We start from the raw sequence: 23,471 nt of genomic DNA, 5'->3' as shown, positions 1-23,471 counted from the left end.
CAAAACATACAAAACCTGCATGTGTGTGTGTGTGTGTGTGTATTCATTCCACCCACCTCCATGTGAGCCGTGTCCTCAGGGTGCTCTCCCAATAGGCCGTCTGTCAGGATGACCATGTTACCTCCAGCCTCGCTGGAGGTGTGAGAAGAGAGGGAGGAGGAGGACTGGCGGATAGAACCCTGCAGGTTCATAGGGCTGCAGAGAGAGAATCATATTCTAATCTCACAGATTCCTGTAGCGTCTCTTTTCTTTCCAAGTTAAATCTCGTACAAGACGTGACTGACCTGTGTCTGTGAATCAGACGGACACTTTCTGGGCTCATGTGGCTGTGAGCGGTCAGGATGCCTCTGGGATTGTTGACTCCAGTGCAGGCTGCTGGCAACCCCTGCTGGGCCACATATAAACACTGCTCTAAATAATCACTCTGACTGCACACACACACACACCAACTCATTAGGACACACAAACAGAAGAGTATGTAGAACCACTCACCTGATGTAAACCGGTCCTCATCATGTGGAACTGATCGATCAGCTTTTTGTGCAGGGGACGCATTTCTGGGTGCACCAACTTCTCATGGACGGCCAGCCCCACTCCAAGGATGTGGACCTGTGACAATGAAACAACAGGCAGGAAAGATATGGTTTCTGTCTTCTGTACCCATATACACTGTGTGGACCACTGGCCAGTGACGAGTTAAAAGCTTTGTCTGACCTGGTCCTGCATTACGTCTTTGAGCTGGGTGATCTTCTCTGTGTCCTCTGCATGGCTGTTCATGTAGTCCTTTTCAAAGAACGCCTGTTGAGGAGGAATATAGGATATGAATGCGTTACAAGGCATGGCAGATAACAAATATATGTTCTGGAAGAAAATCACCAAAGTATCCATTCAAATCCACCGACCGACCGACCCACCCCTATCTCCCTCCCTTCCCTTAGTACCTCCTGGTATCTGGCGATGCCCCCATTGACGGCAGCGTCTATGACCCCGTTGAGCAGCATGCTGAGGGGGTTAATGTTGCCATGGTGCTGTCTGTGCTGGTACTGGCTAATCAGGGTCCGCAGCTCCTGGGTCTTATTTTCCACCACGTAGATGGCATTCTCCAGAGGGCTCACCTCCAACTGCACACACACACACACACATACAGTATTCAGACCCCTTCACTTTTTCCACATTGTTACGTTACAGCCTTATTCTAAAATTGATTAAATAAAAAAATTCTATATCAATCTACGCACAACACCGCATAATGACGAAAAACAAAACAGGATAATGTTTTTGGGGAAATGTATTAAAAATAAAAACAGAAATACCTTATTTACATAATTATTCAGAGACTCGAAATTGAGCTCAGGTGCATCCTGTTTCCATTGATAACCCTTGAGGAATTGTCTGTAGAGCTCCGAGGCACAGATCTGGGGAAGGGTAACAAAAATGTCTGCAGCATTGAAGGTACCCAAGAACCTCAGTGGCCTCCATCATTCTTAAATGGAAGAAGTTTGGAAGCGCCAATACTCTTCCTAGAGCTGGCCGCCCGGCCAAACTGAGCAATCAGGGGAGAAGGGCCTTGGTCAGGGAGGTGACCAAGAACCCGATGGTCACTCTGACAGAGCTCCAGAGTTCCTCTGTAGAGATGGGAGAACATTCCAGAAGGACAACCATCTCTGCAGTACTCCACCAATCAGGCCTTTATGGTAGAGTGGCCAGACGGAAGCCACTCCTCAGTTAAAGGCACAACAGCCTGCCTTTTCCAAAAGGCACCTAAAGGACAATGAAAAACAACATTCTCTGGTTGGCCTGAATGCCAAGCATCACATCTGGAGGAAGCCTGGCACCATCTCTACGGTGATGGCAGCATCATGCTGTGGGGGATGGTTTTCAGCGGCAGGGACTGGAAGATTTGTTAGGATCAAGGGAAAGATGAACGTAGCAAAGTACAGAGAGATCCTTGATGAAAACCTGCTCCAGAGCGCTCAGGACCTCAGACTGTGGTGAAGGTTTATCTTCCAATAGGACAACAACCCTAAGCACACAGCCAAGACAACGCAGGAGTTGCTTTGGGACAAGTCTCTAAATGTCCTTGAGTGGCCCAGCCAGAGCCCGGACTTGAAACTCTTCAAACGTCTCTGGAGAGAGCTGAAAACAGCTGTGGAGCAACATTCTCCCCATCCAACCTGACAGTGCTTGAGAGGATCTGCAGAGAAGAATGGGAGAAACTACCCAAATATAGGTGAGTGAAGCTTGTGGCAACACACCCAAGAAGACTCGAGGCTGTAATCGCTGCCAAAGGTGCTTCCACAAAGTACTGAGTAAAGGGTCTGAAAACTTATGTAAATGTGATGTGTTTTATATATTTTTTTTAAATAATTTAGCAAAAATGTTTAAAAACCTGTTTTTGCTTTGTCATTATGGGGTATTTTGTGTAGATTGATGAGGGTTAAAAACCATTTAATATATTTTAGAATAAGGCTTTAAATAAGAATTTGTTCTTAACTGACTTGTCTAGTTAAATAAAGGTTAAATAAAAAATGATGGGGGTTCTATGTGTTGAGAAGCTTGGTGAGTTGGTTACATTTGGATAGAGATTTAGTGAACAGTGATAGTTGAGCATTTTTAGAATATTATTCAATTCAAATTAGTTTCTAGGAGGAGGTAAATTTTATGTAGTGTTCTCGGTTTTCAAACTTTATTTTTGTGTGGAGTTAGTCCAATTTATTTCAATTTGCCATGCTAACTTTAGTAGCCAGTGCTAATGTTAGCTAGCTACCAGAGTGCAGTTTTCTCCACCAGAACGGCTAGATAATGCAAACAACAATATAGTCGATTTTTTGGGGGATTTTGTTTCATTGCCCACATCAGATTCAAGCTTCTTGGAAAAAGCTGCATCGATCATGTAAATGGACAAACGTCTGCGTATTCAAACTATGCGACACAATGAGAAGGAAAGAAGAAACAGGATCACAAGCAGATTAAGGGTTGGCTTTTACTTAGGGGCACGATGGGAAGGAACGTTCAGCTAACTGAACTATAAGGAGCTTGCAGAGGTCATTTTTTATTTATTTCACCTTATTTAATTAGTCAAGTCAGTTAAGAACAAATTCTGATTTACAATGACGGCCTACTTGTAAAGCCCCCCCGGCCAAACCCTCGCCTAACCCGGGCGAAGCTGGGCCAATTGTGCGCAGTCCTATGGGACTCCTGATCATGGCCGGTTGTGATACAGCCCGGGATCGAACCCAGATCAATAGTGAAACCTCTAGCACTGAGAAGCAGTGCCTTAGACCGCTTGCCACTCGGGAAGCCCAAGTTATGATGCTTTACTTGCTGAGCATATGGAAGTTTCTACTGTCTTCTCCGGGATGTCAAAATCAATTCAGAATGATTTGATTGCTTCCATTGCATCATCCATTAATAGTAAAGCACTGCATCTCAGTGGCCCAATTGTTTGAGCCCCACCTGTTCAGCTAAAAAAATATTCTAATAATACTTTTTTGCATGTTATTTCGACATTAATACATGTTACATATCGGATTGCAAACAAAATTGACTGAGTTAATAAATCTGCATACAAACATGGTCTCTTTTTTGCTTTCTTGAGTAAGGCAGCTCCAAAATGTTGGTGTTTCAGCTTAGCTCCGTGCTCTCTGTGGTGGAGGGGCAGCCAGCGTAAAATACAGAGAGGGGTTGGTAATCTTCTCTAGTTGCGGCATGATTGGCTCAGCGTTCTGTCACTCATGGTGACACTACGTCACCGCAAAATCTACAGGGAGAGCTAGAAAGTTCAAGCCCCCTTGGGTGTTGCCATAGAGTTTCATTAGAAGTGCCCATCCAAGAAAGGTCATTAGCCACAGATAAAATGACGTGAAATCATATTATATCTACCGTAGCTTTGATTGGACAGATCATGTCAACATCATACTTTCAAAATCTTAGCTAGCAAGCTAGACAAGCAGTCATCATCATGAATCACATCTACAATGTACTGGCAAATCCTTTTCAATCAAATTATAGATAAAACATATCGGTGCTCATCGGCCATTGGACATGAACATTACACAACAAGTTGGAAATCGCAAATTACACAATGAGTGGTTTGGAAGGGATCAGCGGCTAACTGCAGGCGTTGCAAAGCAATCACTATTTTGCTTCCCTGCCTGCTATTTGGTGAAGAGTGTGTGTGGTCCAAGTCTGGGTTTGAGGGTCTCTTTTCCAAGCTTAAAAGGATAAACATTCACACGCAACACCATGTGCCAGAAAAGGTTGAATACGTAGGCCATGCTGTCAATCCAGCATGACTTCTGCCACAACTGGGTCTCTGAAAAATACAAGCTCCGACTGAGAAAATACGTCCAACTCGGAATTCCAAGTCGGGAACTTGGGCCTCTTTCTATAGCTCTGACCTGAAGATCACTGACGTTATGATAAAATCTTTTTACATTTTGGGGGAGTTCCTAGTTGTCTTGAAAGAACCAGAAATCCAGAGAATGCCAGACTTTCATGAAAGTTTCCTGACAAAATTTGCCCACCACGACCACCGCGTCACCTTCCTGTTCAAATGAGCACAGCACAACAGTGAGTGTAAAAATGTATTGTATGCTGCTGCATAAATGACGTAATATGCCAGGGAGAAAGCAAAGAAAGTAATGCTAAGTATATGTCGATTCTGACTTGAGACGTTTCTAAGTAGACCCATGTGGGACATACGTATTACCAGATAAGGAAAAACTCCAGGCCCCAGTGGGAAAAAATTACCACAGTTTGCTCGCAGTTGTCAGTTATCGTCAGGTATGTGGATGACCAGGGCTTGATTCATCCACTGACACATTCATTGTTTCCTCTCCAAGCATTGTGAGCAAACCTGACAATCGTCTCTCATCACTGTACACAAACACTATCACATTATTACACATGTCAATGATTTTACTCCTTGCTTGGACTAACTCATTCTTAGCTCTATCGTCTGATTGTGTAGTGTGTCGTGTTATTGTTTTTTGTCTTCCCAGTCAAGTCCTGTCCTGCCCTCAGTGGAAGAGTTGATCTCTTCTTCAACACCATCCATCCATGATGAGCCTGTCCTGCACTGAAGCCTATGAACATCTCAACCCATGTTCTGCACTGGTCAACCCTCTGAACACCTCAACTCATGCCTCATACCCTCATTCAATCACTGCTCTGATCCCTTCCCAACACTATAAGTAACCCTCTCATTCCCATTCCCCATAATATTGTACTATAAATTACTTTATTAAATGCTTTAGTTAAAAATAATTAGTCTTTGACGATTTTTTAAACACACTTTGTTGACTCCGTGCGGTCCGCTCCTATGCCGTGGGTCTCCCATCCTCCTCAGTTTTTTTTAAAAGTCACCAGCCTCCACTGGTGTACGCGACCAATAAACTTCAATTTTGATTCGACACAAATTACGCACTCGCTTGTATCATCTGCCAGAGGCGTCTGGTGTCACAGTGTGAGATGCCAGTTTATGATGCCAGTACTCCTCACCAGTTCTCTCCTCTCCACCTCAGCCCAGCGGGAGATGCCAGGGAGAGGACGAGACAGAATCAGGATGGTTCTCTCGATCCACAGGCTCTGAAAACACACACACAAAACACTGAGTCACCTTTTGACACAAGGTATAGTAATTATACACAGCTTGTATCAACAGACAATTTCAGTTACATTCTAGTCTAATTCCTTCCACACACACATACCCTGAACTCATTCTCCCTGTCCTTGGGTCCCTTGTGGAAGGGTCTGTCATAGTGAAAGCGAGTGACATTGTTAATGCGGTAGAAGCTCTTGATCCTCTCGGGTACGCGCTCCAGCTGAGGCACGTCAGTGATGTCTGACACTGGGGTAACCGCATAGATCTGCAGGTCTGAGGCCAGGCGTTAAGCCAAATATACTGACAGTTGAGTTGACAGACAACACATTGACCATGGTTAGGATACACTGAACATCACTTTGTAGGAGGGCGTCATCTGGTTGGTTGGGGTGCTGCATGGCAATGGCATGTGGGAATTCTCCCAGCATCCTTTGCTGAAAGTCCTCCAGTCGTTCATAGTTATAACCCCGGCACACAAACTCCTTATTCTGGAGAGAGAAGGGTTGTCATCCAATGGATACGTAAAACCAATTCAATATCATTTAGATAAAAGATCATGTGTGTGTGTGTGTTCATCTCACCCGGAGGAAAAAAGGAAACTTCCTGCCATAGAAGCCCATCCTAAAGAACTCTGGTTCAATCCTCTGCTGTTCTATGATGTTGTCATAGTACGCAGCCTCCATTTTCTGTAAAATACAAAAATACTTGATTCAACTCTAAGAGAGCATCTTGAGCTTTTAATCAGCAACTCACATCAAATGAGGTTCCCTTGATCATAGGGGCCATAATGTTTTTGGTATTTCGTCAGTCTATTGCAATGTGAATAAATGTCCACATTGTGAGGACAAGAATGTATATTCAATTCCATTCCTTTCTACTTACTTTCCATCTTCGTGACGATGAGTAGTCACTGGGGGATAAAGTCATGGCTGTGAGAGAGCGAGAGAGAGAGAGAGAAAGAGCGAGGAGGCATACAGTGCTGGGTTGTCAGACAGACTCACCCGTATCCAGCTCAGGCTCTGGTAGTCATACAAGGTTTCATACTGGAAAGCCAGTTCCCGGCAGAGTGATATTCCATATTCCCAACACTGGAAAGAGATAAAGAGACCGAGATCTCACACATATGGAATGTCTCAATACATGTTTACAATATCCTGTCTATGGAACATCATTCTCAGGAGGATTTGAAGGGGGAAAATGTTGGATTTCCAGAATGAAACAGCCATCAACGACATCATGAACATAGAGAAGTGTTTCGACTTGAGATTCTGACTTGAGATGTTTCTAAGTAGACCCGTGTGGGACTTATGTAAAATAATATGTTTGATTTGAGTATCTCACATGAAACACTACCCAAAGTGACTGGACATAGCCCGACTTGCATTCCCCATGTTGTTTAACTTAGCTTGACTTGATTTAGCTTGGCTTGCCTTTCCCTTGTTAAAGTAGTGGAGCACTTTGCGGCTGAGGCCCTCTTTGCGTTGCCACTCGCTCTGTGTGGGATAGTGGAGGAACTCTCTGAGGGGTCGGTCCTCCCAGTGCAGCAGCTCCCAGTACAGCAGCAAGGTAAATGCTGCCTCTGGTGGTGGGGAGGACACCGAGGTCAAAGGTCACCATGATTAACCATCATTGACTTTACATGGTAGTCCTGGCTGTCACAGGGTTCTAATACTATACAGTGTGAGCACATTGAACGTGTTATATACATCCCAACCAGTTACCTGTGTAGTCCTCTGCATGCAGGTGCAGGTCACACAGCTTGTGGATGTAGCGGATGTACATGTCCTCCTTGTTGATCTCCGACTTGTAGAAGTTCTGGGGAGGACAGATAAATTGAAGCAACACACCACTACATGGATATACTGTAGCACACACGGGTATTATTATCTGGCCTAAATGAGGTACAGTAAAGGTTAAAATCTGACAAAAAATCTGACAATTAATCTTGATGGTTGTAAAGTCGTCTCAAATAAAACTGTGAAGGACTCGGCGCTACTCTGGACCCTGATCTCTCTTTTGACGAACATATCAAGACTGTTAAGGACAGCTTTTTTCCATCTATGTAACATTGCAAAAATCAGAAACTTTCTGTCCAAAAATGATGCAGAAAAATGTATCCATGCTTTTGTTACTTCTAGGTTAGACTACTGCAATGCTCTACTTTCCGGCTACCCGGATAAAGCACTAAATAAACTTCAGTTAGTGCTAAATACGGCTGCTAGAATCCTGACTAGAACCAAAAAAAATTATCATATTACTCCAGTGCTAGCCTCCCTACACTGGCTTCCTGTTAAGGCAAGGGCTGATTTCAAGGTTTTACTGCTAACCTACAAAGCATTACATGGGCTTGCTCCTACCCATCTTTCCGATTTGGTCCTGCCGTACATACCTACACGTACGCTACGGTCACAAGACGCAGGCCTCCTAATTGTCCCTAGAATTTCTAAGCAAACAGCTGGAGGCAGGGCTTTCTCCTATAGGATCTCCATTTTTATGGATTGGTCTGCCTACCCATGTGAGAAACGCAGACTCGGTCTCATCGTTTAAGTCTTTACTGAAGACTCATCTCTTCAGTGGGTCATATGATTGAGTGTAGTCTGGCCCAGGAGTGTGAAGGTGAACGGAAAGGCTCTGGAGCAACGAACCGCCCTTGCTGTCTCTGCCTGGCCGGTTCCCCTCTCTCCACTGGGATTCTCTGCCTCTAACCCTATTACAGGGGCTGAGTCACTGGCTTACTGGTGCTCTTTCATGCCGTCCCTGGGAGGGGTGCGTCACTTGAGTGGGTTGAGTCACTGACGTGATCTTCCTGTCTGGGTTGGCGCCCCCCCTTGGGTTGTGCCGTGGAGGAGATCTTTGTGGGCTATACTCGGCCTTGTCTCAGGATGGTAAGTTGGTGGTTGAAGATATCCCTCTAGTGGTGTGGGGGCTGTGCTTTGGCAAAGTGGGTGGGGTTATATCCTTCCTGTTTGGCCCTGTCCGGGGGTATCATCAGATGGGGCCACAGTGTCTCCTGAACCCTCCTGTCTCAGCCTCCAGTATTTAATGTGTCGGGGGGCTAGGGTCAGTTTGTTATATCTGGAGTACTTCTCCTGTCTTATCCGGTGTCCTGTGTGAATTTAAGTATGCTCTCTCTAATTCTCTCTTTCTCTCTTTCTTTCTCTCTCTCGGAGGACCTGAGCCCTAGGACCATGCCTCAGGACTACCTGGCATGATGACTCCTTGCTGTCCCCAGTCCACCTGGCCGTGCTGCTGCTCCAGTTTCAACTGTTCTGCATGCGGCTAATGAAACATTGACTTGTTCACCGGACGTGCTACTTGTCCCAGACCTGCTGTTTTCAACTCTCTAGAGACAGCAGGAGCGGTAGAGATACTCTTAATGATCGGCTATGAAAAGCCAACTTACATTTACTTCTGAGCTGCTGACCTGTTGCACCCTCGACAACCACTGTGATTATTATTATTTAACCCTGCTGGTCATCTATGAACATTTTAACATCTTGGCCATGTTCTGTTATGATCTCCACCCGGCACAGCGAAAAGAGGACTGGCCACCCCTCATAGCCTGGTTCCTCTCTAGGTTTCTTCCTAGGTTTTGGCCTTTTAGGGAGTTTTTCCTAGCCACCGTGATTCTACACCTGCATTGCTTGCTGTTTGGGGTTTTAGGCTGGGTTTCTGTACAACACTTTGAGATATCAGCTGATGTAAGAAGGGCTATAAATATAAAATGCCTCACCATGAGGTTGGAAGAACCACCTATTTTCTTGTTTTCCATCTCATCTCCTTTCATACAGTCCCTAAAAGCAGAGCAGGTTTGTAATGTCCCATCTCTACAGTACATCCCTTGATCAATAGTCAATGTTAGGATATTAACATGTTGTTTATGATCTGTGATCCAATCAATCAGTAGTAACAATACCTGTAGTCGAGCAAGCGCTCCATCAGTCTCGTGACGGAGGTGACAAACGAAATGCCTGTCTCTCTCCATGTTTCCTGCTCAATTTTTTCCAGGAGGCTAAAGACAGAGACAGACAAGCTCTATGTTACTGGTGCACAGTAACATTGGACATGGAACTGTAAGTACTGATATGTTTGAAAGGACCATGATAGTGGTAGAGCTAAGGCTTGGGCTGTTAGATAACTTACCTGGGGTAAGGCCCAAACAACTGGGTCCTGAATGACACCGCAGAAAGACACAAGAGAAGTCAGAAGCATAGAAAACGACAGTAGTACAGCACACCCAAGTAACAATTTGGCATTGAGTATGAATAGAAGACTGAGGTTTGTTGGTGCTTACAGCAGGCCAAAGAGCTCTCTGTGATTGCCGTCCCCTTTCCCATCAGCCACCATACTCTCCAGCTTGTCCATCAACTCTGCTTCCACCTACACAACACAGAGGTTAGTGTGTCAAGCAATCAATGACCACAACATTTTCCTAGACACGTATAGCAGTAAAATCATAGATCCATAACATAGTTATGATATTGGGTGATAACCTGTAGTAATACAAAGCCTACAAAGGATGAGTGGTGTCACGCAGCAGGGGACAGTACTGACCAGCTTAAAGTTGCCGTTCTTCCTCTGCTCCCAGTCCATCATGTCATGGAAGATGGGGATCATGATATTCCGGACTTCGCTCTGAGGCACCAGCGTCACTCCCAGGAACGGACCCATCATTCCAGGGATAAAGTGGGGCTTATTCTCACCTGGAGCACACAGAGAGGGCACAATACAGATGTTATAAACACACATGACATTATCCTTGAAGGCTAGAACAACAGGACAGTTGTATATGAATGTAGTGTTATCTTACCAAGCTTCTGCCACATGCTGAAGAGCTCATAGGCCATCATCACCCTCATATCTCCATACCTGCAGAGAAGGTACATGGGGAGAATGTAGAGAATACTAGCTACTGAGTGACCACACGTAGGTAGATGTGTGAAATGTCTTTAAACTATATATTTCCTGAGTGTTTCAGGAGATAATTGATGGACATTGAACAGCGGTCCTTACTTGTCCAGGACTTTCTTCCTCTTGGACTGGGTCAGGGGCTCCAACTGCAGACTGGGCTGGTTGATGTACAGGACCGTCAGGCTGAAGAAGGAATTCCACACCTGGTACAGAGAACACACACACACAAACATCAACCCGTATTTTGATTCCAATAAAGTTCTATCTACTGTATACACCTTTTTATTGGCCCCTTAGTTCAGGTTTTGCATTTTTGCATCAGGTTTTGCATTTCCGTAGTTCCCCTCTAGGCATAAATCCAGGTTGGACAAAATCAGCCACATTGGACTGGAGACAGATCAGAGAATAACAACATACTGTAGTTAGGAAACCATGTACAGAGATAAAAGACAGTCCTTCGTAAACAGAGAAAGACACGGATAGAACAGCAGGTTCGGGGTTGACTTCTCCGGGATATTAAAGGCTCTCGTTTACTTGCTTACTGCTCTTGTTCAACATGACACTTCTCGTCTCTCTACAGAGGCACACCTTGAAGTCAAAATCCGCCTCTGAGAAGTTCTTGTGTAACGCCGGAGACAGGTACTGTGTTGTCGCCACGATGACACTGCAGAAGGAGACAGCAAAACGTTATGATAAAAATAGATGATGCAACAGCTACACTAATGTCACATGCGATCAGAGTCAGGAGAGTGTCATCTCATGGTTGGATAGGTTCCCTTATCTCATATAGGAGGCAATATGAAGGCAGTGTTATAGGTCATCTGAGTCAGACTTACTGACTGGTCAGTAGCCTCATGACACTCCAGTCTCGGGGGAAGATGGTGAGCTTCATCAGGTTCCGGAACACGCAGAAGATCTTCAACAGGAACTCCTGGAAGACAAATGAATTAGCTGGTGTTGGGTACATGATCATCTACATATTATAGCTCACCCCCAAGTTTCTCTGTCAGACAGACTGACACAGCAGCACTCGCCTTGAGTTCCTCTTTGCTGTGGAAGTTGTTGAGCAGGTGGTGGAAGTGGATCTCTGTCATCTGTCTGAGTAGAGACAGCAGAGTGGACACATACTCCCCCTGGATAGGCAGAGACCCACCCATATTAGAGAGGTTACACGCATTACAAAATATATACGGTATCTGTTCCATGTAGTGAATAAAGACCCAGCCAGACAGTGCAGGAGAGGAGAATCGCTGACCGTGATCTCGGCGGTGCACTGGGGACAGCGCTGCCCCCTAGCTGTCTCCAGAGACTGAGACTTGGACATGATGGACAACAGAGTCTGGAGCAGAACATCCAACAGGCTCTCCACCATCATCTCTACCTCCTCCTGCACAGAAGACTCCTAGGAATAGAGGGAGAGAGAAACAGAGAGGGAGAGAGAAACAGAGAGAAGGAGAGAAGTCATGGAGGAGACAGGTGAAGACCGAGATAGAAGGGGAGACAAAATAGGGGGAGCGATGAGCAGTGGTAGAGGTAGAGAAGAAGCGAGACAGGGAATTTAATTAATGTATTTGCATAAGCTGCTTGACAGACCATTTAAAAGATAAAATCATCCCTCAACATGAAGTGCCCTACATAATAATGTCTAAACAATGACATGGTGTTATGCTTGCCTTAACAAGCCTTGGCAGTGTATAACATTTGACCAACTACTCAGTCTTCTCATATATAATTCCATTTGAAACAGGAAATGTGAAAAAATGTTTAGCTAGGATTACTAGGTACAGCAGATGTACTAGTAACCAGTTAAGGTACAGAAAAGTAGCCGCTAACCACTGATACAGGGTCAGATATAATTTAAACCCCCTAATGATTATGATTAGGCCTGGGGGTAGTGTAATCTGATCCTTGATCTGTAGTTAAGGGCATATTCTTCCAACCCTTACAGCTACAGTAGATTCAGTGGTGATGTGATGTACCATAGAGCTGGTCTTGATGATGGAGAAGATGCTGGTGAGGATTCCTGAGCAGATCAGCAGCTCCCTCTGCTGGCGCAGGTGCAGGTGGATGTGATGCAGGACCACCGGCAGCAAGATACTACGAGACTCTGAGAGGGGGAGAGAGAAGGAAGGAGAGGGGGAGAGAGTGGGAGGGGGTATGGAGAGCGAGTGAGATGGGGAGAAAGTGAAGGATCAAATGTATAAAGATATTCAACCAGCTTGACTTTTAGATTTTTTGTCCTGACAAAGACCCAGTTACACCACCTATTAAATTCCCACTTTGGGAGCATCAAAGTGTTCACAGACTCATTTTGTGTAAGTTATGTTGTCCTGTAGTCTTACCAGGGAAGAAGAAGAGCCTGCTCTCGACGGTGCGGGCGATGGACTGCAGTTTGACCACATCCATAGACTGGCCAATGTCCACCGTACTGGGCATGCTCCCTAACGTGCCTCGGACGTACTCAGCCACCTCCTGCACTGTGAACATCTGCAGCAGCTCATCAAAAATGTCTGGGAAACTGTTCAACAACGCCGCCTGACAGGGTCAAGTAGAAGAGAGAAGGGAGGGAGATAGAGAGACAAAGAGAGAAGGGCAGAGAGAGAGGAGCAGGCCTTTAGATCATTCGTATTCCTCCATTCTATAAATGACACTACGCCATCGGTAAGGTAGTTATAGTAACATCCATACAGGGCGCGTAAAGAGACTTAAATCTTAAAATGTCCTATAAAGAGAAGAAACATAAACAAGGCGGGTCCATACTCGCAAACTCTTGCTTAAACCGGAGGTAGCCGTTTTAAACAAGAGGTCCAAACCTCCGGTTTAAGCAAGAGTTCGCGAGTATGGACCTGGCAGTGTGACGCATGTCTTGATTGAGGGAGGTTTACAAGCTGACAGAGAGCAACTGCTGCACTGGGTCACCAACACAAGGTGGCACTGTGACTTACTGAGACAGGAGAGACCCCTGGAGCATGACTACCATAGAAAGGCATGCAGTTGATCACACCCCTAAACTGTCCAAGAGCAAGCCAAGGATGGGACAACAGTAAAAGGAGGAATCAGAGCAAAACATTAAATTATACAAATGACAAATGCATTACATGCAAGCAACAGATAGACAAATCAGTGCATTTTGACTGGTCTTCTATGTAGAAGAGGAGGACAATACCCAAGGTCAAGAACTATAACACTTCAGCCTTCTGGCAGAAAGACAAGCTACATTATATACAAGACAGACATGACGTTTTGATGTTCTGACCTGTGTGAAGACGAGGGTCTCAGAGCTGCGGCTGTCCAGACTCAACACAAAGCGGATGGACTGGAAGAGCTCCTGGATGCTGGCTCTGAACTGGTCCTCCTCCATACCACAGGTCGCCCGCGAGTACAGGATCCGAGACTGGACGATGAACTTAAACAGGTACTCCAGAGCCTGCAGGGTGGACAGAGGACGGAAACAACATACAATCACCTGTAAGATACCATTTCATTTATATTATGCGTTCTGTTGTGTCACGTTATGTCATGTCCTATTTCCTTGCATCGATAGGCGTGACGTCGAAACGTTGCATGTTTGGTAAAGAAAAGCATGTTGGGAGTGTCTAACGGTGTGAAGGTTCACTCTGTTTGTCCAGACCTCCTCTCATGTCCTGATGTGAGCTTTACCTTCATGGCCTCTTGGATGTGGTCCTGTCTGACAACCTCAGCAGAACGGTCCATGTACCATTTCAGACAGCGGATTAGCTCTCTACAAAAACACAGAGTAAAATGTGTAAGACAAAGAAAATGCACATTAGCATCATACTGTAATTCTGTATTATTGCAGAGAGCAAGACAAATCTTGTGTAATACGTTATGAGCAAAACAAAAAACTGCTATGGCATCCAACTCAGGAACACGATACTGACATCAAGACCTCTCAACCAATAGAAGCAGTTTAAATGGTATACGTGGCACATTACTTGTAGGCCAGAGCTCCTGCAAAGTGGTTCTGTATGTAGGCCTCCATGACAGGCCGGAAGTGGTAGAAACGACTGTCCCTGAGAAGGTTGATGATAAACACCTAAGGGCAAAAAGATAGACAGAGAGGAAAACAAAAGATAGGTTTTTAGCCATAATTGAGAAAATGAGACTATGATGTAGTTACACACATGCACACATGTAGTAACACATACACTATATTCCATTACATTGAATGATCTCTCCATCTCTCCATCTTTGACCTACCAATGACTGGAAAACCAGCGGTCCGTATTTATCGGTGTTGTCATCCAGGAGACAAAACAGTGTATCCAGGACATCTCGTAGGAACTGCAGGAGAGAGGAGCCAGCTCAATCATTTCATCATCATAGTTCCCCAAAAACATGTCTAGTCACAGATCTGTTAGTGTTTGGCCAAACAGTCAAGACGGCGTTTTCCTAGATGTATGTATTGATTGAAAAGAGTGTTGAGTGTTGCCTTGACAATCTCCTCTCCGTTGATGTGGCGTAGTCTGCCCAGGATGTCCAACACCCTGTCAGTGTGGGCTTTCCAGTTCAGTAGGGCCAGGAGGTCCACTGGAAACAGAGAAGAATAGAATAAACAGAAATAGATGTAAAGCTCTGACTAAAGACGGAGGCTAGGACAGTCAAAGCTCTGTTACAGCGCTGTGTGAGTGTGGTGAGATGCACAGTGTTGGCCGTACCGTTCTGGGTGAGCTTGGTGGAGCACAGCTGTGTGGAGACCCAGAAGGTCTCCTTGGGGTTCCTCTGGAAGGGCAGGGTAGAGGGCAGGTTGGGGCAGCTGTTGAAGTCCTCCTTACAGCAGGGCATGCTCAGGTACAGGCCCTGGTTACTGAACGTGGCATTCTCATCACACTGGGAAACAGAGGCACAACATAGACATGTGTTAGATAGAAACGACAGAGAATAATGTGGAATAGCTGCCATATACAAGCATTGGTGCATGTCTGTGTGGCCCCACCTTATAGACATAGAGCTCATGGCTCTCGTCTGATAGCGTGGTCCCATCCTCCCTCATCAGAGGAGTGAAGGCAAAACCAAACAGCTTCTTCTCCCCTTTGTCTTTAGCTGAGGAGACACAAAGGCATTACCGAATAGTTTATACCATCTACACAGCATAGGCAATACCATACACAATTCTGTATTGCTATCAAGTTCATAACAGCAATATTTTGTAAGTCATGTCTAGAGCTGTTGACCTACTGGAGCAGTGTCTAAACTCGAAGCGCAGGTGTGATCCTCTGAAGCGGTCTATAGGGATGGGTAGTTTGATCATCTCACTCCAGCGAGGGCTGTTGTTGTGGTAGAGGACAAAGGACCGGTGCTCACTTGTGTTGGGCTCCCCACTACCCAGACTGATACAGTCCTGATGGTGGGAACAGAGAGAGGAAGAGTACTCTTAATTTGATCACTATTTTGTGGCGGCAAATGTTCCTGCGTATCAGCAAATTTAAACGAGCCCTGTGATTTAGATGCAGTATGTTCACTGATTTAGATATGGTCTCTTTCTCACCAGGGGCAGTCAAGTAAACTCAAACCAGTGCCGACTGTCAAGTGTATCCAAAATGCAGCCATACAGTAGACTACACGTAAACTATAGCCTATCAAAACGAATCACACATAGGCCTATAATACCAGATACCAGTAAAGAAAATATGAAATTGAGAATAGTGAGGCAGCCTATGGAATGGAGCGCGACTGACTTAAAAAAAAAACAGCCCATGATATTTTAGATCTACAGTATACCCTGAGTGGACAAAACATTATGAACACCTTCCTAATATTGAGTTGCACCCCCTTTTGCCCTCAGAACATTCTCAAATCTTTGGGGCATGGATTCTACAAGGTGTCCAAAGCTTTCCACAGGGATGCTGGCCCATGTTGACTCCAATGTTTATAACCTCAGCAAACCTTTTTCAGGACTCTGCCTTTCAAAGATCGTTCGATCCAAATAACTTCACAGATCTTCATTGTAATGGTTTGAAACACTGTTTTCCATGCTTGTTCAACGAACCATAAACAATGAATGAACATGCACACTGTTTCCCAGACACTAACAGCTTACAGACGGTAGGCAATTAAGGTGACAGTTATGAAAACTTAGGACACTAAAGAGGCCTTTCTACTGACTCTGAAAAACACCAAAAGAAAGATGCCCAGGGTCCCTGTTCATCTGCGTGAACGTGCCTTAGGCATGCTGCAAGGAGGCATGACGACTGCAGATGTGGCCAGGGCAATAAATTGCAATGTTCGTACTGTGAGACGCCTAAGACAGAGCTACAGGGAGACAGGATGGACAGCTGATTGTCCTCGCAGTGGCAGGCCACGTGTAACACCACCTGCATAGGATCGGTACATCCGAACATCACACCTGCGGGACAGGTACAGGATGGCAACAACAACTGCCCAAGTTACACCAGGAACGCACAATCCCTCCATCAGTGCTCAGACTGTCCGCAATAGGCTGAGAGAGGCTGGACTGAGGCCTTGTAGGCCTTTTGAAAGGTATGTCCTCATCAGACATCACCGGCAACAACATCACCTATGGACACAAACCCACCGTCGCTGGACCAGACAGGACTGGCAAAAAGTGCTCTTCACTGACGAGTCGCGGTTGTCTCAACAGGGGTGATGGTTGGATCCGTGTTTATCGTCGAAGGAATGAGCGTTACACCAAGGCCTGTACTCTGAAGCGGGATCGAGGTGGAGTGTCTGTCATGGTCTAGGGCGGTGTGTCACAGCATCATCAGACTGAGCTTGTTGCCGTTGCAGGCAATCTCAATGCTGTGCGTTACAGGGAAGACATCATCCTCCCTCATGTGGAACTCTTCCTGCAGGCTCATCCTGACATGACCCTCCAGCATGACAATGCCACCAGCCATTCTGCTCGTTCTGTGTGTGATTTCCTGCAAGACAGGAATGTCAGTGTTCTGCCATGGCCAGCGAAGAGCCCGGATCTCAATCCCATTGAGCACGTCTGCGACCTGTTGGATCAGAGGGTGAGGGCTAGGGCCATTCCCCCCAGAAATGTCCGGGAACTTGCAGGTGCCTTGGTGGAAGAGTGGGGTAACATCTCACAGCAAGAACAGACAAATCTGGTGCAGTCCATGAGGAGGAGATGCACTGCAGTACTTAATGCAGTTGGTGGCCACACCAGATACTGACTGTTACTTTTGATTTTGACCCCCCCCCTTTGTTCAGGGATACACTATTCAAAATCTGTTAGTCACATGTCTGTGGAACGTGTCATGTTCATACAAATATTTACACGTTAAGTTTGCTGAAAATAAACGCAGTTGACAGTGAGAGGACGTTTCTTTTTTTCCCTGAGTTTACAATGAGTGAGAAAGTTAGACGCACAAATATCATACCCCCCCCCAATTTTTTTTATTGGGGGTATGATATTTGTGCGTCTCACTTTCTCATTCATTATTATTCATGGTTCATTCAGGATTATCTGTAATCATAATAGCATCCACATGAATGTAGAAGTGTTTAGAAACACACTCTATTCTTATTTATAATAAAAGCGACTCCAAAATGACACAAAACATTATTTACCAATTATTTATATTGGGCACAAAACAATCTGAAACATGCATCCAACAAATGTGTATAGTCACAAGTTTGATGTAGTCGTTGTGTGCTATGAATATGGGACCAAATACTTACATTTGTACTACTTTAATACACATAAGTGAATTGGTCCCAATACTTTTGGTCCCCTAAAATGGCTGGACTATGTATTAAAGGTGATGTAATTTCAAAAACAATTCACCCAATATGGATGAAAATATTTTTAAAAATTCAGCTGACAGTCAGCACTTTAACAGTCGTCGTATCATTTCAAATCCAAAGTGCTGGAGTACATAGCCAAAACAACAAAAAATGTGTCACTGTCCCAATACTTTTGGAGCTCACTTTTTGACCATTTATTATAATCCACATGAAATGTGCTGTAGTGGCGCCCAGTGGACCTGCAGTTAAGGCTCGCACACATGCACAGAATTTGAATATAGCTTTTGCCTGTCAGTCGTTCAGCGCGCTGGGTTTTAGGTAACACCCGCTGTAGGTGCCTGACTACCGCCATTTTTCTTGCGGTTCCACATGTAAATTCAGTGTGCACTCTGTTCGCAAATTACATTCAGAGGTGCTAAGTACTCTTGACCAGCAAACACTATTGGTGTGTCTGAACCCTAAGGTACAGTGTTGGTACGGTAGTGCATTGTATACAAACACTGCTTCCAGCTGCGTCCTGGCAGCAATTCTACATATTTCTTCAGATTATCAATTCCTCATGCTGTAGGACTATTTTCCTCCTGCCACGAAATGGGTCAAATAAAGATTCAACATCTGTAGATGGATGGATAAATAAATGAACGGATGTATAATGGTGTTATAGTCTATCAAATTATTGAAATAAAAAATCCCCCAAAAATTACGACAAACCAACAGAAATGTTCTCTCTTACCTTGAGTGTGTCCCCATCAGCGTAAAGCACATAGACAGTGACCTCAATGTTTTTCTGGACACTCTTGCCCCCCCTCTCAAAGTCACCACGCTCCAGGGTCAGGTACAGGTCATTACGAGTGTCACCTAGGATACGGACACAGTCAAACCATGATGTTAGTGTTCAGTGTTCAGTCTGAGACTATTCTCTCGGGTCTTCCCAGATACAATGTCACTACAGTTCAGAGGAATAGGCCTTCCAAGCCTAGTACAAAGCCTGTCCCCCGTCTGCTGCGAATGGAAGTTTCATGAGCGCGGAATTGTTCGTTTACCTTTAATTATACTCTGTTTTTGTCTTCCTCTATAATTTACCTGAGCCCCATGTGATCCTGGGGTGGCACAGATGAGTGTGAACATTATGAATAAGGATGCAGCGATGACACCAAACATTATTGTTCTTGTCGACAACAAAAGAATGGCCCTCCTGAGCTGTAATGTACACACTAGCGTATAACTGTCTCGGCACCCCTTGTGAGGTCAGTGCTTAATGGAAAATATATAAATGACTACAGTGAAAGAAGATATTGCAGTTATTTATAAAATCAGATTACTGTTATTTACAGTACCAGTCAAAGGTTTGGACACCTACTCATTCAAGGTTTTTTCTTTATTTGTACTATTTTCTACATTGTAGAATAATAGTGACGACATCGAAACTATGAAATAACACGTGGAATCGTGGAGTAACCAAAAAAAGTGTTAAACAAATCTAAATATATTTTAGGATCTTCAGTAGCCACCCTTTGCCTTGATGACAGCTTTGCACACTCTTGGCATTCTCTCAACCGGTTAAAAAATATGGTTATAAAATCTATTTTGATGTATTACTATTTCTTCACTACTATTATTCTACGACGTAGAAAATAGTAAATATAAAGAAAAGCTCTTGAATGAGTTGGTGTGTCCAAACTTTTGACTGGTACTCTGTGTGTGTGTGGTGTGTGTGTGTGTGTGTGTGTGTGTGTGTGTGTGTGTGTGTGTGTGTGTGTGTGTGTGTGTGTGTGTGTGTGTGTGTGTGTGTGTGTGTGTGTGTGTGTGTGTGTGTGTGTGTGTGTGTGTGTGTGTGTGTGTGTGTGTGTGTGTGTGTGTGTGTGTGTGTGTGTGTGCGCACTGTAGTATTAATCTCAATTGAGGCCTAGAAGAGGGATGCCGAATGATGAAACAAGTTGAAATAAACATGTGAGAGAAGTGCACACATCTCACAAAAGCGCACACACAACTTACCTTTAACTCCTTTATTCTTTGAAGACCTCAGTTATTTGTTTACACATGGTCATGGTCTTAGCCTCTGACCAAAATGTTATCAGAAGTATAGAACAACTGCCTACATTCTCCCCAGTACAGACCTAACTGAAATGTGTTTATTTCAAGTGAAACATCTGGTCGTGAGCATTTTGGTGTCTGGGGTCCAACTGGTGTCCTTCTGATCATTTGGTTCGCTCACCTAATTATTCACTTCCCTTGAACGAAACACTAGGCATAGTTTCTGGAACCCCTCCCTACCAGCTACTCCGGTCGACAGCCACAAAGTCATAAACCCCGCCTATTTCTACTATTTCTATCATCTTAAAATGTGATTTTAAATCTAACCATAGCCTTAACCACACTGCTAACCCTAACAGTAAATTAAGACCAAAAAGCACATTTTTGTTTTCATACATTTTTATGATATAGCCAATTTTGACTTTGTGGCTAGATGATTTCAAGGATACCCAGTTTGCATGTGATGGCCCTGCTGAAAACCTGGTTCTGTCATCCTACCCCCTAACACCCTATCCCCTACCTCAGGGTTCCCCAACTACTGGCCCGTGGGTGATTTTATTTGCCTTCCCTACCAGTTTTCTGAACCCCCATAAAACATTACTATTGGACAATTATTTTTTGACATAAAAGACTGTAAAAACACCAGCAAATCAGCTCCAAGTCATTTTAATTTTGGAAATCTTTTCCAAAGTATTCCCGCGCATATAGTTGAAGACAGAAGTTTATATACACTTTAGCCAAATACATTTAAACTCAGTTTTTCACAATTCCTGATATTTATTCTGAGTAAAAATTCCCTGTCATAGGTCAGTTAGGATCACCACTTTATTTTAAGAATGCAAAATGTCATAGTAGAGAGTAGAGAGAATGATTTATTTCAGCTTTAATATCTTTCATCACATTCCCAGTGGGTCAGAAGTTTACATACACTCAATTAGTATTTGGTGGCATTGCCTTTAAATTGTTTAACCTGGGTCAAACGTTTCGGGTAGCCTTCCACAAGCTTCCCACAATAAGTTGGGTGAATTTTGGCCCATTCCTCCTGACAGAGCTGGTGTAACAGTCAGGTTTGTAGGCCTCCTTGCTTGCACACACTTTTTCAGTTCTGCCCACAAATTTGCTACAGGATGAGGTCAGGGCTTTGTGATGGACACTCCAATACCTTGAATTTGTTGTCCTTAAGCCATTTTGCCACAACTTTGGAAGTATTCTCTGGGTCATTGTCCAGTTGGAAGCTTTAACTTCCTGACTGATGTCTTGAGATGTTTCTTCAATATATCCACATAATGTTCTTCCTCATGATGTATCTATTTTGTGTAGTGCACCAGTCCCTCCTGCAGCAAAGCACCCCCACAACATGATGCTGCCACCCGCTTGCTTCACGGTTGGGATGGTGTTCTTTGGCTTACAAACCTCTGTTCTCCTAACATAACGATGGTCATTATAGCCAAAAATATATATTTTTGTTTCATCAGACAAGAGGACATTTCTCCAAAATGTACGGTCTTCGTCCCCATGTTCAGTTGCAAACTTTAGTCTGTCTTTATGGCGGTTTTGGAGCCGTGGCTTCTTCCATGCTGAGCGGCCTTTCAGGTCATGTCGATATAGGACTCGTTTTACTGTGGATATAGATACTTTTGTACCTGTTTCCTCCAACATCTTCACAAGGTCCTTTGCTGTTGTTCTGGGATTGATTTTCACTTTTCGCACCACAGTACGTTCATCTCTAGGAGTCAGAACGCGTCTCCTTCCTGAGAGGTATGACGGCTGCGCTGTCCCATGGTGTTTATACTTGCGTACTATTGTTTGTACAGATGAACGTGGTACCTTCAGGCGTTTGGAAATTGCTCCCAAAGATGAACCAGACTTGTGGTGGTCTACATTTTTTGATTTTCCCATGATGTCAAGCAAAGAGGCACTGAGTTTCAAGGTAGGCCTTGAAATACATCCACAGGTACACCTCCAATTGACTCAAATGATGTCAATTAGCAAATCAATTAGCTTCTAAAGCCATGACATTTTCTGGAATTTTCCAAGCTGTTTAAAAGGCACAGTCAACTTCGTGTATGTAAACGTCTGACCCACTAGAATTGTGATACAATGAATTATAAGTGAAATAATCTGTCTGTTAACAATTGTTAGAAAAATGACTTGTGTCATACACAAAGTAAATATCTTAACTGACTTGCCAAAACTACAGTTTGTTAACAAGAAATTTGTGGAGTGGTTGAAAAACGAGTTTTAATGACTCCAACCTAAGTGTATGTAAACTTCCGACTTAACTGTATGTGATCAAATCAAAGTTATTTATCACATGCTTTGTAGACAACAGGTGTAGACTAAGAGTGAAATGCTTACGGGTCATTTTACAACAATGCAGAGTTAAAGTTAAGTAACAAAATAAAATTGATCGTATACAAATTTTGAAGGGATTATGTTTTAGTCCAATATTATATCTGTTTGGGCTTTTTGCGGACAATTTGCAGTCTTCAAATTATTTGTTCATATTTTCCAGCCCCCTGATCATCCGCTCAAGAACAAATCGCACCATGACTGAATCTAGTTAATGACCCCTGCCCTACTCCCTATCCCCTACCCCTGACCTGGCACAATGACGCCAGGGAAGCCCAGTTTGTGTGTAAATGGCCAGGGCCCTGCTGAACAAGGCCAGGTTCTATCATCCTACCCCCTACCCTTCACCTGGCATGATGACATCAGAGAAGCCGAGTTTGCGCATGATGCCCAGGGACCTGCTGAACACAGCCTGGTTTTCCCTCCTGATCTGATCCAGCTCCCCCCGCAGCAGCTGTAGAGAGATGATGAGGCCTGGGGAGGGAAGGCGGGAGGGAGGGAAGGAGGGAGCACCAAGCAAAAGGGGGGGAAAGAGGAAGAGGACGATAGAGGGAGGTAGGAGAAGGAAAAAGGAGAGAAAGAGAAGAGAGAGAACGAAAGAGAGAGCGAGGGTGAGGGAAGAAAAGAGGGGTATTTAAGGGACGTTAATCAGAGAGCGGGGGAGGTAGAGGCGGGAGCATGGATGGAGAGATGGGAGTCAGAGCAAGGAATAGGAGAGAGAAAAAGTGGTTGGGTGGTATTAGGAATAGAAAAACAGGGTTTTGGAGCAAGACAAGATGACTGAAGTCAGTGACTCACATGATGCTGCAGAAATATACCAGTGAGAGACGCAGAA

At 44.4% G+C, this 23,471-nt stretch overlaps 1 protein-coding gene across 5 annotated transcripts in view; it reads right to left on the bottom strand.

The window, feature by feature from the left end:
- Positions 1–23,471, bottom strand: part of LOC129830456 (dedicator of cytokinesis protein 3-like) — an 82,275-nt gene that overhangs the window by 13,875 nt on the left and 44,929 nt on the right. For 2 of the 5 annotated variants that reach the window (XM_055893032.1, XM_055893037.1), the window contains exons 14-48: positions 22,985–23,110; positions 18,984–19,108; positions 15,716–15,878; positions 15,474–15,580; positions 15,196–15,367; positions 14,970–15,067; positions 14,738–14,821; positions 14,473–14,573; positions 14,177–14,258; positions 13,773–13,943; positions 12,859–13,051; positions 12,496–12,623; positions 11,772–11,918; positions 11,551–11,649; positions 11,353–11,447; positions 11,105–11,180; positions 10,619–10,719; positions 10,416–10,474; positions 10,160–10,308; positions 9,900–9,985; positions 9,749–9,775; positions 9,522–9,617; positions 9,339–9,399; positions 7,327–7,420; positions 7,036–7,184; positions 6,607–6,693; positions 6,187–6,291; positions 5,952–6,093; positions 5,712–5,878; positions 5,503–5,589; positions 942–1,121; positions 715–798; positions 493–609; positions 285–406; positions 57–195 (exon numbers count right to left, since the gene is read on the bottom strand). In XM_055893032.1, coding sequence (XP_055749007.1) covers positions 57–195; positions 285–406; positions 493–609; positions 715–798; positions 942–1,121; positions 5,503–5,589; positions 5,712–5,878; positions 5,952–6,093; positions 6,187–6,291; positions 6,607–6,693; positions 7,036–7,184; positions 7,327–7,420; positions 9,339–9,399; positions 9,522–9,617; positions 9,749–9,775; positions 9,900–9,985; positions 10,160–10,308; positions 10,416–10,474; positions 10,619–10,719; positions 11,105–11,180; positions 11,353–11,447; positions 11,551–11,649; positions 11,772–11,918; positions 12,496–12,623; positions 12,859–13,051; positions 13,773–13,943; positions 14,177–14,258; positions 14,473–14,573; positions 14,738–14,821; positions 14,970–15,067; positions 15,196–15,367; positions 15,474–15,580; positions 15,716–15,878; positions 18,984–19,108; positions 22,985–23,110 — 4,019 coding nt within the window. The remainder of the gene's footprint in view (positions 1–56; positions 196–284; positions 407–492; positions 610–714; positions 799–941; positions 1,122–5,502; positions 5,590–5,711; positions 5,879–5,951; positions 6,094–6,186; positions 6,292–6,606; positions 6,694–7,035; positions 7,185–7,326; positions 7,421–9,338; positions 9,400–9,521; positions 9,618–9,748; positions 9,776–9,899; positions 9,986–10,159; positions 10,309–10,415; positions 10,475–10,618; positions 10,720–11,104; positions 11,181–11,352; positions 11,448–11,550; positions 11,650–11,771; positions 11,919–12,495; positions 12,624–12,858; positions 13,052–13,772; positions 13,944–14,176; positions 14,259–14,472; positions 14,574–14,737; positions 14,822–14,969; positions 15,068–15,195; positions 15,368–15,473; positions 15,581–15,715; positions 15,879–18,983; positions 19,109–22,984; positions 23,111–23,471) is intronic. The other 3 variants (XM_055893033.1, XM_055893034.1, XM_055893035.1) reach the window with 3 other exon arrangements.

Source organism: Salvelinus fontinalis, chromosome 31 (assembly GCF_029448725.1).
Source record: "Salvelinus fontinalis isolate EN_2023a chromosome 31, ASM2944872v1, whole genome shotgun sequence".
In the NCBI taxonomy this organism is placed as follows: domain Eukaryota; kingdom Metazoa; phylum Chordata; class Actinopteri; order Salmoniformes; family Salmonidae; genus Salvelinus; species Salvelinus fontinalis.
Note: the sequence above shows the minus strand (reverse complement) of the source record. Positions and strands in the feature narration are given on the sequence as shown.